This window comes from Gymnogyps californianus, chromosome 3, assembly GCF_018139145.2.
Source record: "Gymnogyps californianus isolate 813 chromosome 3, ASM1813914v2, whole genome shotgun sequence".
In the NCBI taxonomy this organism is placed as follows: domain Eukaryota; kingdom Metazoa; phylum Chordata; class Aves; order Accipitriformes; family Cathartidae; genus Gymnogyps; species Gymnogyps californianus.
In genome coordinates, this window is record NC_059473.1 from 100082209 (window position 1) to 100094651 (window position 12443).

Below are 12443 nucleotides of genomic sequence, written 5' to 3' on the forward strand. Positions count from 1 at the left end.
ACGGTATCTGCCAGTTGAGAATTCAACTGTTTTGCTCTGTGGCTTCACAGATGATGATGCAAAACAAATTTGCAGAGTAGTAACTGATAAAATACAATTCCCCTTTAGATTATCTTTTAAAAAAAATGCACAGCAACCTCAAACTACAGATAGATGGTGGGAGGCAGGATGGTTCACCGGGCAGGTGTGGAAGGTTGTATCACGAGAGCTGGAGCTCGTTTGTAGCCTTGGTTGTGACCTTTGGATGGATGTGTTGCTTTTCATGTCCTCAGTTACAACCTGGAGGCGTCTGTCTGTCCCTTAAAAGTATGGTGATCTACTTACGAATAGCACCAAATTATTCAAATTATAAATGGTAATGAGTAGGACAGTGTGTTGTTTATGAAAATACCATATACAGTTTATTAATGTTTTTGATTTATTGCCATGATTTGTCTTGTCCCCAAAAGTCTGGTTCACACACTATGTATGCAGCAGAGAAAAGGTGAAATCTCACGATATAACAAAACAACTTTAGTTTAAAAAAAAGCCCAGGAGAATGGAGGAAAGGCTAGATTTTGACGGTTTCTGACAGTTCAGCAGAAGCATAATTACAATTTGCAACAGAGCGGTATCGACTCTACAGGAGAACTGATAGCATTCTTTATTGCTGAAAGAAAATGCCAATGCTACCAAAACCCATTAAATGCTCGCACCTCGCAATCAAAGATGCTTTGGTGCGCGTGCATGCGTATATACGCGTGTGCTTGTACAGAGAATTTTTTTCTTAGCTTCTGTGTGCTTTTTCTGGAGATTTGCTCATCCTGCGATTTGCCAGAAGTAGCCAGGAGGCTAGTTTAATCCTGTTTGCTGTTGCAAGACTGTCGAACAGATGATTTCTGATGCTCCAACAACGTGATTGACTTTTCAGAATTTTCTAAGTTTCTGAGCAGAGTCTCTAGCCGCCTTTTGATTTTCTTCTGATCCTCAATGGCACATCCAATTACCACAGACTGAAATTTCTGATCGATGGGTCCCGCTGGCACGTCAGATGTGCACGCACCGTAAAGCGACATTAAGCGGATTTTGGCGTCTTCCAAATCATCTAGAAGTTTATTGACGATTTCATCGATCATCTTCGTGGCATGCAGTAGGGATTCCTGCTGCTGGGCGTTTCGGATGGTTTCTACAGAAACCTCCACAGTGAGGGTTCGGCCCATCAGACGATTAGCAGTCAAATTAAGTTCTTCTCTCTCACCTAAATAGAAAACGACAAAGTATTCTAGGTTACAGGCAAATACTTTCCTGTGCAAATAACATCATCGAGACAATCAAACTGCTACAACTTTGCAATAAACAAGGTGGGGTTTTTAAGTAAGTGACAATCAACAAGATTTCCAGGGGCCAGAAATGAGGTTTTTGCATTTGCCTAAGTAAGTCCTACTTACTTCACAGAAGCTAGCGTCTTCTGATTTGAAATGAGGCATTAAGCTCTACTAAAAATGTAAGCCATGTTTTTCTGCTGCTGACGCAATGCTTGCTGTGTCACATTAAAGCAAAGCATACAATATTATCAGGAAACATTATTCATTAGCAGAAGTGGCACGTTAAGGACCTTCTGTGCTACTGTGAGGGAGAGATTTAGACAGTACCCCAGAAGGCCATAAAGAGAAAACTGATTTCTGACGACCAGATGCTGTTAGGGGCCATGAAAAAAATGGTTTTCTGTTTTCTGAAAACTTAGTTTTTTCCTAAAACATGGACACAACATATTTGACATGTAGGCTCTTGAAGAGCCAATAAACCAGTGATTTAAAGCACCTAATATAAAACATACAGATTTAGGGAATATATTTAAAGCCATATATCACATAACCACGGCAACAACCTTAATCATCAGGTTCTTGCAGGCTGTACGCTTTGTAGCACTCATGCCTGTCCAGTAGTCAAAGCCATTAAAATGCTGGTTTTTCAACTATATTTAATCATCATCATTATCATCATCTTCTCTCCCTCAGCTGAGCTATATTAACCCTGATTTTGAAAATAAATCAGTGAACTGGGTGTGGGCTTTCACGTACACAGTAGCGACATTCATGGTAGACCATCCAGCTGAACAGCACGTGAATTTACGCAGTCAAGCAAAAGGGGATCCCAGGGAAACGGATGGCCCTTCAATGACCTTAGCTGGCTCCAATGTCCGTACCTTTACCAGGAGCAAGGAATCAAACGGAGCTGCTCCCTAAGGCACGGGCTGTTTTGACTTTGGGTCAGTTGGGAGGGTATGGCAAAGCAGCTTCTCACCTTCGCTGATGTGCCTCATATCCTGGCTGTTCTGTATATTGTGGATCATTTCTAGCAGGATTTCTTTCTCTTGTTCCATAGCAGATGCTGCGTCACGGAAAGCCTCTACCCTGAATGTGGTTGAACCAAACAAAATGTTTAAATAATAAAATAGCTGTTCACCTATATAGCTGCCAAGAACTGTTTTTTTAAACTGCAGCTTAAGAAGTACAGTCAGTTCTTAACTATGCATGAGCCAGACTCTCTGATTTCATGACCTTTTCCCGTATCTTAACTTCACTTTTCAAGACTCAGTATAATTCTAAAAAACAAACAAATAGGGGGAAAAAAAACCCAAAACAACAGGAATTTGATCAGACTCAAATCTTTTATTTTACTGACAGTGCTGCTCTATCCTACTCTGCGGTTAGTCTGGCTATCCAGAGCCTGACAGTAGCAGAAGTCCTGTCGCTAACTGGCAATTATTACCAGCTGCTTAACTAGAAGAGAAACCAACCCAGTCCCCATCAGGGAACCTGAGGGTGAAGGTTGCAGCGGCGGAGACGGAGGCAGCAAGGGGGCCTGGCTCCTCCGCTGCCCCCAGGCCAGCAGCGCAGAACCCCTACGACCCACCTCCACAGCAACAAATGCTCCAGAAAACTCAACCGCCACCTTGTAGCCGAACGACCCCTTTCGCGAGGGAGAAAAGCAGGCGAGAGGGACAAAGCTCACACACTTTTATTGTGACAAGGGCTTCCCCGCCAAGTGGCATGCCTTGGTTGCTGGGAGAAGACGCTGGACCGCCTGCCCCCACGGTCACTGGTGTCTTCCATGGAGCGATGCTCACTGTGATTCACACGGGGAAGAAGCTTCTGTGGGAGCAGCTCCTACATCTGCAGGGAAGCATGAAACTCGGTTCCTCCCGAAGGAGGAGTCCTGTTCCAGTCCTGTTCACCGTGATGAAACTCACACGTGATGCAGTGAGGGCAAGGGGAAAGCCCATCAGAAACTGCTCTCCCTGGTAACTATTCGGTCTCGGTAAGCTGCGTGGTTGTGTGCCCATAGTCTGCCCTCCTCCTCGTGGCATAAGGTACAGACCCATCTGGCCATGGGCAATGTGAAAATGCCAGACTAGAAATCTGAGTCCAGCTCCTTAATTCATGTCTTATCCCCCACCGTGGTTTTAAGGAGGGGGCTTTTGCATTCAACTGAGTAATATGGAAAAGCACATCTGGGAACTGTCTACTTTGGAGACCAGGGACAAGAGGGAAACGTCCCCCTCCCCTGGCTTTGCCCTGGAGGCTTGAGGGTAGGGGCTCACAGAGGACTTGCCAAGCTGCAACTGGCTGCAAGAGTTGTGCCAAAAAATGCCAACTCTGCATTCCCAGGCCCCACAGAAAAGCAGAATATCACGTGAACCTGGCTGACCGTTTCAGATGCTTTCAACGCACAGCTCGGGAGGTCTAGCTGCTGTAAGCAGCACGGGGATCCATCTATCCTGAAATGTTTATTATACCTGGCCAGAAAAGGGGAAACAAACCAAAATATTGTTAAGTCTTTTAGATGCTCTGCACCCTTCAACATTACTGGATGCAGCCCTGAGACGGTGGTGGCTCATTGCTGCTTCTGTAGATGAGGTCTTATCTCTTGAGACAGGTACAGAGCTGGTGCTCCTTCCTCAAAGGCTGGCTGAGGGCAGGTAACTTCGGAAAAACAGGAGGAAGAGAAAGGAGGGCGAAAGAAGGAAGAACGGGAGCATTTGAGGATATAAATAGTCACACATCACATGCAGCCTGCTCACAAAATGGTTCTGTTTTACAAAATATTTAGCCTAATTTAGTCAGTGAAAGCACAAGCTTCAGGCCTTGCCTTTAATGTTCGTTCTGAGGTGGAGTGGGAAAAGTTAATGCAATGCAAATTCTTGCCGAGAGCAAATCCTTTTAATTATTATTTTGGACTGGTTAGTAAGAGCAATGAGGCAGGTGGAGTCATTTCATACTTCAGATGTCTGCACTTTATAATTTAGGAAGTCTGGCAATATTTTCATAAATGCCTCGCCATGCCTTTTTAAAAAACTAGTATTTTCACAATTTAAAAAAATGCATTGTGGTTGCTGGAAAGCTTAAAATTAAAATTTGGAAGTGCAGAATTTCAATTTTAATAGTGTTTTTAAATCTGATTCAGTATGTCATTGTACTGACTTAAAAACTAAAGGTCTGCCTTCACCAGATGGATCAATCCGTGATTTCCACAGGCTTTGCTGGGTCCTATGAAGAATGTGGAAAAACTGCATTGCAGAGATGCATCCTGAATTGGTGCAATTCTAAAGAGAGTGCCTAAAACATCAGTGCTTCCAAAAGCCAGCTACTGGTATGCGAGGTAGGACCTAAAAGCCAGATGACAAGAATTAATGATTGTATACTGCAAAAAAGCCCCATAATTTACCAATCAGAGCCTCGACTGACATCATTTTACAGAAAGTCATATAACCAAATCTTGAGAACTATTTTATTTGCAATAATTGCTTCTTGGGAATTATTTTAACCACTTTTTCAACTGCAGTATCAACTGCCACACAACTAAAATCCACTGGGATTTTAATTTTAGTGTATTTGCTTCCATAAACGGCAGTCAGAATGAGCGCCTACCCCGGCACCGTGTAACGGCATGTGAAGGAGGTGCAGCAGCTCCTGCCACCGGGGCAAAGGGACAGGAAGGCAGCACGTCAGGACTCCCCACCCCTCTGCTAGACCTTCTAAAAAAGTCCATCTTGACCAATTATTAGCAGCATGATGGGACTAAATAACCTTAAAAAACAAACTCCTCAGGTTTCAGAGACCTCTCGAGGGCAGGGTGGAGGCACAGTGTGATAACACAGCTTGTTGGCAGCAAAGGCAGCATCTCAGCAGCCAGCCAGCCAGGTAGCGGGAGTTACATGCTCAAACAGAAGATGAGGGAAATGGCCCGAGAAAGGCAAGACAAGGGAGCGGAGGAAACGGCCAGCTGTCGCTGCTAAGGACCTGGACTTCACGGAGGTCAAAACAATGGGATGGGATCATTTCAGAACAGCGCTCTAGAGGGAAAAAAACCAAAGAACAAGGAAACCATTCACATCAGCTTCAGGAAAATAGTTAGTGCTCCAGAGAAGATGCTGGGGGGCTTTATCAAGGCGAGAAACCTCCCACTGCCTCACCCTATTTCGCCGCCCTGACTTGTACTGAGCCCTGGCCGCCTGCCCCGGCGCTGGGGTGGGTCCCGCCGGCTCCTCCTGGCCCCCAGGCCACAGCCCGGGAGAGACCCGGTCCCCGGCAGGGACCGCACACCTTTCCCTCCTTACTTGCTGCAAAAGTGTCAGGTCCACACCTCGCGGTCAGCTCTCGTAACTTCTTTCCTAAAATGTGCTTTAACTTCATAGGTTTCTGTAAATCTTTACTTTCTTGGGGTGGAGGACAAAAAAAAAAAAAAAAAGATTGGAAGAGATAAAGCAGAGGTGACTACCATGGAAAAGGGTGGAAACACAGTCCAAGTCTCAAAAACCCAACCAACCAAAGAACAGAAGGCAAAGAAAAGAGAACACAAAATACTCATGTTTATGCCCAATTATCAATTATCTCGATAGAGCAGTACGGTCTTTTTCTAACAGCTGTAAACATCCAGTCATATTTTTACTTGGAGTGTATTTGTCACTCTGATCATCAACTAAATATTCCATCCATTACCTAAGACTAAAAAAACATTCCTTCCTTCTGATTTTCCCTGGTCCGAGAGCGATTAGCCACGCAGTGCCTTTCTTTCCTACATACCACTTAGATGAGCAGAGCATTCCCCCGAGGAACAGGTGGACCAGCCTGCGCTTTTGTTTCCCAATGAGAAACTCGATACCCGCTTTCTTAGGACAGCTGCAGTAACTCCGTCCTTTAAACTACTGACTGATTTAAATAGCTCACTATTAAAGCTTGCGCGCTGGAGGTGCAGGTAAGTTTTCAAAGGAAATAAGAAACATCTGAAGACGGTGCAGCTTTTTTCCTGAAACATAGCTGAGCACACTGGACAGAGACAAAGCAGGGTGGGGGGTCACCCCAGCATCCTCAGCTGCTTAAACTGAGTTTCCATTCTCAGGTGAGCAGTCCAATGAACATACAGATGAATGGTGGGGTAATATGGTTGTTCCAAAGGAGGACAGGAAAAAAAGTACAAAAAATTAAGATTAAAAAAAAAAACAAAGCAAGAGTCTGACTTCTCTCATGTATCATGACACCTAGGACTGCATGTTCACTTAACACAACCACCAGAACACGGTGACTCATAAACAGAGACTCTGGTCCCGCTTCCAGCTGCTCCCGAGATGTCCTGGCATTCACCGGCAGTCAGAGCAACATGAAGGTCCAAGCCCTTACAAGGGACAAACGTGCCACCTGCCCTCCCTGCCGCCCCTGCCAGGGGGCTCGCTCCCTGGCAGCCAAATTAATCCCCCTTTCCCGCTTATTTTCCCTACAGAAGAAAGTCCCTCCGCAAACACCTAGCAGGGAGGTACAAAAATACCCCGTTACTGTCGGAAAAGCAGCTCTCGCAGTGGAAGGGAAGGGAGAAGAGGGAAAGCTGTTCAAACCAGAGCATTTCCGATGGGATGAGAGTTGCCGTGGGGTTCGGGCAACCTCAAGCAACTTGAGAACTGAGGATTGTCGAGGGGTTTAATTAAAGGCTGTAGTTCACTCTGACAAATTTTCACTTACATTTACAAGCAACATCTTGAGGGTCTCTAGCTAAACTAAACCAGCTGGAGAAGGAAGAAGTGTGGAAGCTCTTCCTCCTGTCATTCAAATAAGTTTGAAATGAGGCATGTCGATTAGTTGTGCATGGAAAAAAAATAAGACATGAGTGACTGTAATCAAAATAGTTTGACTCTTTTTTCGTAACTGTTCCCCATTTAGAACTATGCCTGTTTGAAAGACCCACAGCAAACTGGGAAGTTTAATTTGGGGTTTAATTTCTGGTTAACCAAACTGTCTGCTTTACTTCAGAGTCGCTCAGCAAATTTAAAACACATTTTTGCATATTCTGATGCTCATTTGGTGATTATGATACTAATGCGCTAGACCTGGATGTGAGCAGCGAGACTTGTTTGCAGACAGTGATTTTGTTTAGTCAAATTCAGAGAAGTCTGCGAAGGACTTCAAGGAGATTTAATCAAGCTGAGTGAAAGGCTAATGTAATAGCACATAAAGTCCACTCCTGAATAATGCAAAGTAATGCAGGCAGAAAGGGGAAAACGCAACTCCTGTATCCCACAGAGCTCTTTTAATTACAGGAAAGTCCTAGAAACATTCTGGGTGGTTCTGTGAAAGCCGCTGATCAATATGCAGCTGTAATGAAGGAAAGGGCGTGTTGAAACAGTACTGGCAGGAGGTGAATCAGTGGTACACCCACGGCACCCTGCGCATCCATCCACCTCAGAAAGGACACTGTGTAATTAGGTAGAGCTGAGAGGACGAGGAAGATGATTAAAGGCAAGGAATTGTCTCTCATGCGGCCAAACTGGGAAAAAAATCAAATGGGATTATTTGGGGAACATCAAGTAGCAGGAGGAGACAGGACACGTCTTGGTGCAACGATGAAATATGCATCGTATTTGCAATTACTTTGGAAAAATACGCCTAAGCTGTAGAATGCAATGCTATTCACATTACAGTTACGTGATTTATTACACTTCAGAGAGCAGGTGGACATAAACATAGGTAACAAGAACATCCATAGCTGAACCAGTAAGTGCAAAGGGACGTTTGGGAGACACGAAGCTTCATGCGCCAGCATTCAGCACTGCAGCTTAAAGGCTTGCAAGAGCTGCCGAGAGCCCGAACGACACCACGTTTTATCCTCGGCTTTCCTGCATCTTCTTACAGAGCACCTGCCCGACAGATGCGGGACAGGGGCTGTCGGGCTACAGAGCGGGACGACAGACACGATCCACCACGGGGCTTGTACACGTTGTGTCACTGCTGCCCCGGCACCGCCAGCAGCCCGCTACCCCCCGTTTGCTAAACACTCCCCAAACCGCAAAGGGTAACAAATTCAGAACAGGCTTTTGCGCTTTCTCTGAAGAACGTCTACTGTCATACATTCACACACGCATTCCTATTTTCATGTGTTTCCAGGCCACGCTATTTCACCTTAGAGCGGCAGCTGCCGCTTTTAAACTTGTCGTGTCCCCCCCCGCCTCCGATGAAGGGGGATCCTTTTTCCCTCGGTCACCTGAGAAAGCCTCACCTCAGCGCCGTTCCCCACCCCCCCCTCCCGCCGCGGGAAGGCCCCGCGCCCGCCGCCAGGCCGCTGTGAGGAGCCACCGGCTCGGGGCGAGGCGGCTCCCCGGGCCCCGCACCGCCCGGCCGCGGCCCGGGCCCCGGCCCTGCCCGGCCGCAGCGGTGCGCGGTGCCGCCGCCCGCCGGGGCCCCACCTGAGCTCCAGCTGGTCCAGGTTCTCGAGCAGGCGGCTCGAGCGGTCCGCCATGGAGGTGGAGCGGTAGAAGCGGCCTCGGAGCTGCCCGCCGGACTGCTGCTGCTGCTGCTGCTGCTGCTGCTGCGCCCCCTCGCTGGCCTTGGCGCTGATCTTGGCCTGGGCCATAGCACCCGCCCGCTGCCGGCGGCGGATCCTCGCTGCGGCCGCTCCCTCCCCGCGTCCCGCAGGCGGCGGCGGCGGCCGAATGCCGGCACCTCGCTCATGGCCAAAGAAGGAACCCGCCCCGCCGCCCGCCGCCTGCCCCCGCGGCCACCCCGCCTCCGCGCCGGGCCGCGGCCCCGCGGGCGCCGCCTCACGCAGCCCGCCGGGCCGCCAGCCCTGCCCTGCCCTGCCCTGCCCTGCCCTGCCCGCTCCGGGGGTCTGCGCCGCTGCCCCCGGCCGGCTGCGGGGCGTCTCAGCGGGACAGCCCCGCCGGCAGGACCACGCACCGCTTCCCTTGCGGCAGAAACATGGGTTGTGGCGGGCTGAATTCGTCAGCCAGCCGGGGCTACGGACGGGTCACACGTGGGGATTAAGCCCGCAGGGGCACGAGTGTTTCCTGTTGTCACCGACACCTCAGCCTCACCCTGCGTCCTGCCCCACGCGGGTGCCCGAGAGCGGTGCCCAGCCACCACGCACCCCGACACAGGGCGGCCGTGCGGCGCCTCTGCTTCTTCCCAAGAGCTTTCCGGGGCACAGAGGGACCCCGAGCCGCCCCTACTTCTGCCCCCAGTCCCCTTCGTGACAAAAGCAGCAACACCTGGACCAGCCCAAAGCAGCATGAGCTCTGGCTCTTGCTGAACCAGAAGCTAAGGGAGGAATAATGAGGATTGGGATAGCTGTATTAACTTTGTGGGAGACGGTAGCTGGTAGTATGAGGATTTGCCTTCCAGAACTGTTCTACATGGTTGGTTCATTGGTTTGCTCTTTCATTGAAGAAAACAAGAAACCCTCCCCTACTCAACTGTTATTTTTATATAAAGCTATTCAAAAAGTGAGCTACAAAGCTGAAACATCTGAAAATGCAAGGAATGGGAGGAGGAAAACAAGAAATGCTTTAAAAATCCAGAAGCCTGTTTGAGGGGAGAGAAAAGTTGGAGGAAAGTAAACCAGAGACAGCCCTTACTGTAAGCAGAACCTGAACAGCATTCTGAAAAACAAGACACTCGAAATATTGCCACTGACAGCACATCTTTCTGGTGCCAGCTGTAAGAGCCCCCTGACTACCTGCAGAAAAGAAGCCATTCCACCAGCCCTTATTGTCCAAGCTGATACAAAAAGGCCTACTAGAAAGAAAATTGTTTAATGTTCTCTTTCTATGCCAGAAAGAAACATATCAGAATCTATCTATTTCACGGTAGCCAAGGGAGTGGATCTACATCTAGTAATGACTTGTTCCGAGATGGTATTTAACTTGACTGTACAAAACGGTACCTTCTCTCTCGCAAGCGCCCACCGTACCAACTTAGCCAACAACTCGCACAGAATCTCTTCTACTTCAGGTTCCTGCTGGGAGCGTTGGTTCCAGCAATTCAAGTCACACATAGGCTTTACTTGCCACTACTGTGAGTATTTGAAAAGGAATTTGCTTATCCCGAAAGTCCAGGTTTGGGCAAATAGCCCGTGGCTCTAACAGACCAATTTTTGGCACCCAGCTAAGAGGGATTTTGTTGCACAGGGATACTGTTTTGTATGCTTATCCCGCTGTGATTCAAAATAGCTGTTTTCTCAGGCTCGTCCATTCAGAATGATATCATGTCCCAAGCGCTCTCGTTAAATTAATTGCCTGAGTTTTCTTTGTTTTACGTAGTCGGATAAGTAGGGCTCGTTGCCTGTGAGGTCATGGAAATAACTTCATTTGAACAATTGCTCCATCCATTGCTCTACGGTCTTTGTAGAAGATAATTAAAAACCGCTTCCCACCCCAAACAGAAACCATTCGTAGCCATGACACACAGTTTGCAATCATTTTTTTCCTAGGATCCTTCTATTCTTCCCATGCCAATTTACTAAGTATCAGTTAGATTGGGTTTAAAAAGCAGAAATGAAAATAGCTGAACAGCTATGAACATTTTTTTCCTTGCACAGAGGTTTAATTCCACGCAGGTAGAAGCTGCAATGAAACACAGGCATAGAACAGCTGTAGTTGTGTCCAGACGTATGACCTATGACTTATCCTCTTTAACAGCAAAATGGCATTTTACTCTAGAAGTGAGAATAGCACAAACCATGGAACCAAAACAGAGTTTTAAAAGCAAAAGTGGTCTTCCGGGACAAGCCTCAACATTACTGCCTGTGCAAGCCAGGATATTTTCCCATTTAGAAACCTGGAAGTACCATGAAAACTGCTTTTTCTGCTCTGTAGAGGAGTAGATTGCCCACCATCCCCTCTATTTCTTGCCAAGGTATGTAAAGGGGTAGTTGTCACCACTGTTCCAAAATAATAGATGGCTGGGCTGGAAAGAGGGGAGTCCATCTCTGGAGGAAGGGAAGTGACTCGCAGCTGAATTGGGAGAAGTTTGGGGACACAAGAGGCAGGAACTGGGTCCTTTGGGACCACAAGGCAATGGGAGGAGGAAGGGCCCCCGCATCTGAAACACAGCACAGATTTCATCCTCCTTCTTGCGGTCTGCGGTGAAGAACAGTGATGGCCGGGTCAGGACTGCCGGTGCTGCCATGCCTATGTACCCCGCTCCTCATCTTCTTCACAGCCCTCCCCTGGCTATGGGCACCAGCGAGAAAGCACATGAGGAGAGGGTGTGTATCTCATGGTTTCTGCACTCCTGCCTCAGCAGTGAAGCCGCTGGCTATCTCTTGTTTAAACTACAGCATCGTAAAAAATGGGTGCCACTTGCAAAACAGAGCAACGTACGGAAGAGTCTCATTCACACACACAAGGTCCCTTGAGGTAGCAAAAAGAGCAACTTTCCCAGGTCTCGGACATCTGATGCATCTGTAGAAGTCTCCAAGCCAGGGAGATGATCTACACCAAAAGCACTACAAACTGTCACGTTGCTAAATAGCACCTTAGTTCCAGCTTTGCCTTATTCCAAACCCTGATATATACCTTGTCACATACCCTAACACTTACACATGAGCTGTCATGGAATAGGATCAAAGAGAAAGTCCACACCCAAGAAATGCCATGCCAGATTATTTTCCTCCCTTCACCTACAGGAAATTCATCTGAAGAACCTTCTTTATACGCAGGTGTTATGGAAACACAACAGTTCCCATACATAGCAGAAGGATGCAACCATGGCTTGGGCCAGCCAACCAAAGCCAGCCTGCAGTCTCCCCAGCACCATGACAATAGCAGTAAAGATGGGCCAACGTGAGTTCTTAGGATATGTTTTCAACCAAAATACCTGCTATCACAGAAACTGCCCCCTCACTGAGCACCTGCTGAACCTGTGCTACTGTGTCTTTACTGCTGTTGTTACCAACGCTAATTAAAGCTAGCCCTGCGTTTGCCTATACACATGGCAGTCATTTTACTGTGTAGGCAAGCCCTGAGGTCCCAAGCCTGCCAGAAGTCTGAATGAAGTCCTCTATCTCAGAAGCAATCTGAAACCTGGTATGACCATTTCGGGGCACGCAGCAGTTCTCACGGAGAGGAAAGCTACCTAGTAAATGAGCCAGTGAATTCTGTACAGCTGCAGAGGCTTGGCCGATTGTCGATGGAGCTC

General features: G+C 47.8%; 1 protein-coding gene across 1 annotated transcript; it reads right to left on the minus strand.

Annotated features, from left to right (window-relative positions):
• Window positions 1-620: 620 nt before the first annotated feature.
• Window positions 621-8925, minus strand: BAG2 (BAG cochaperone 2). Its single transcript, XM_050894430.1, has 3 exons — window positions 8714-8925; window positions 2284-2393; window positions 621-1237 (listed from the first exon to the last, which is right to left on the minus strand). The coding sequence occupies exons 1-3, from the start codon at window positions 8878-8880 to the stop codon at window positions 837-839; spliced, it is 678 nt and encodes a 225-aa protein (XP_050750387.1). The 5' UTR covers window positions 8881-8925; the 3' UTR covers window positions 621-836.
• Between the last annotated feature and the right edge of the window lie 3518 nt (window positions 8926-12443).

Bases quoted from the DNA above. Each gene is read 5' to 3' on its own strand.
- BAG2 (XM_050894430.1), bottom strand. From the start codon at position 8,880: ATGGCCCAGGCCAAGATCAGCGCCAAGGCCAGCGAGGGGGCGCAGCAG. The intron at 2,394-8,713 runs GTGGGGCCCCGG...AACCACATTCAG, and splicing joins CTGGACCAGCTGGAGCTCAG to GGTAGAGGCTTTCCGTGACG. The intron at 1,238-2,283 runs GTGAGAAGCTGC...TTTTCTATTTAG, and splicing joins TATGAGGCACATCAGCGAAG to GTGAGAGAGAAGAACTTAAT.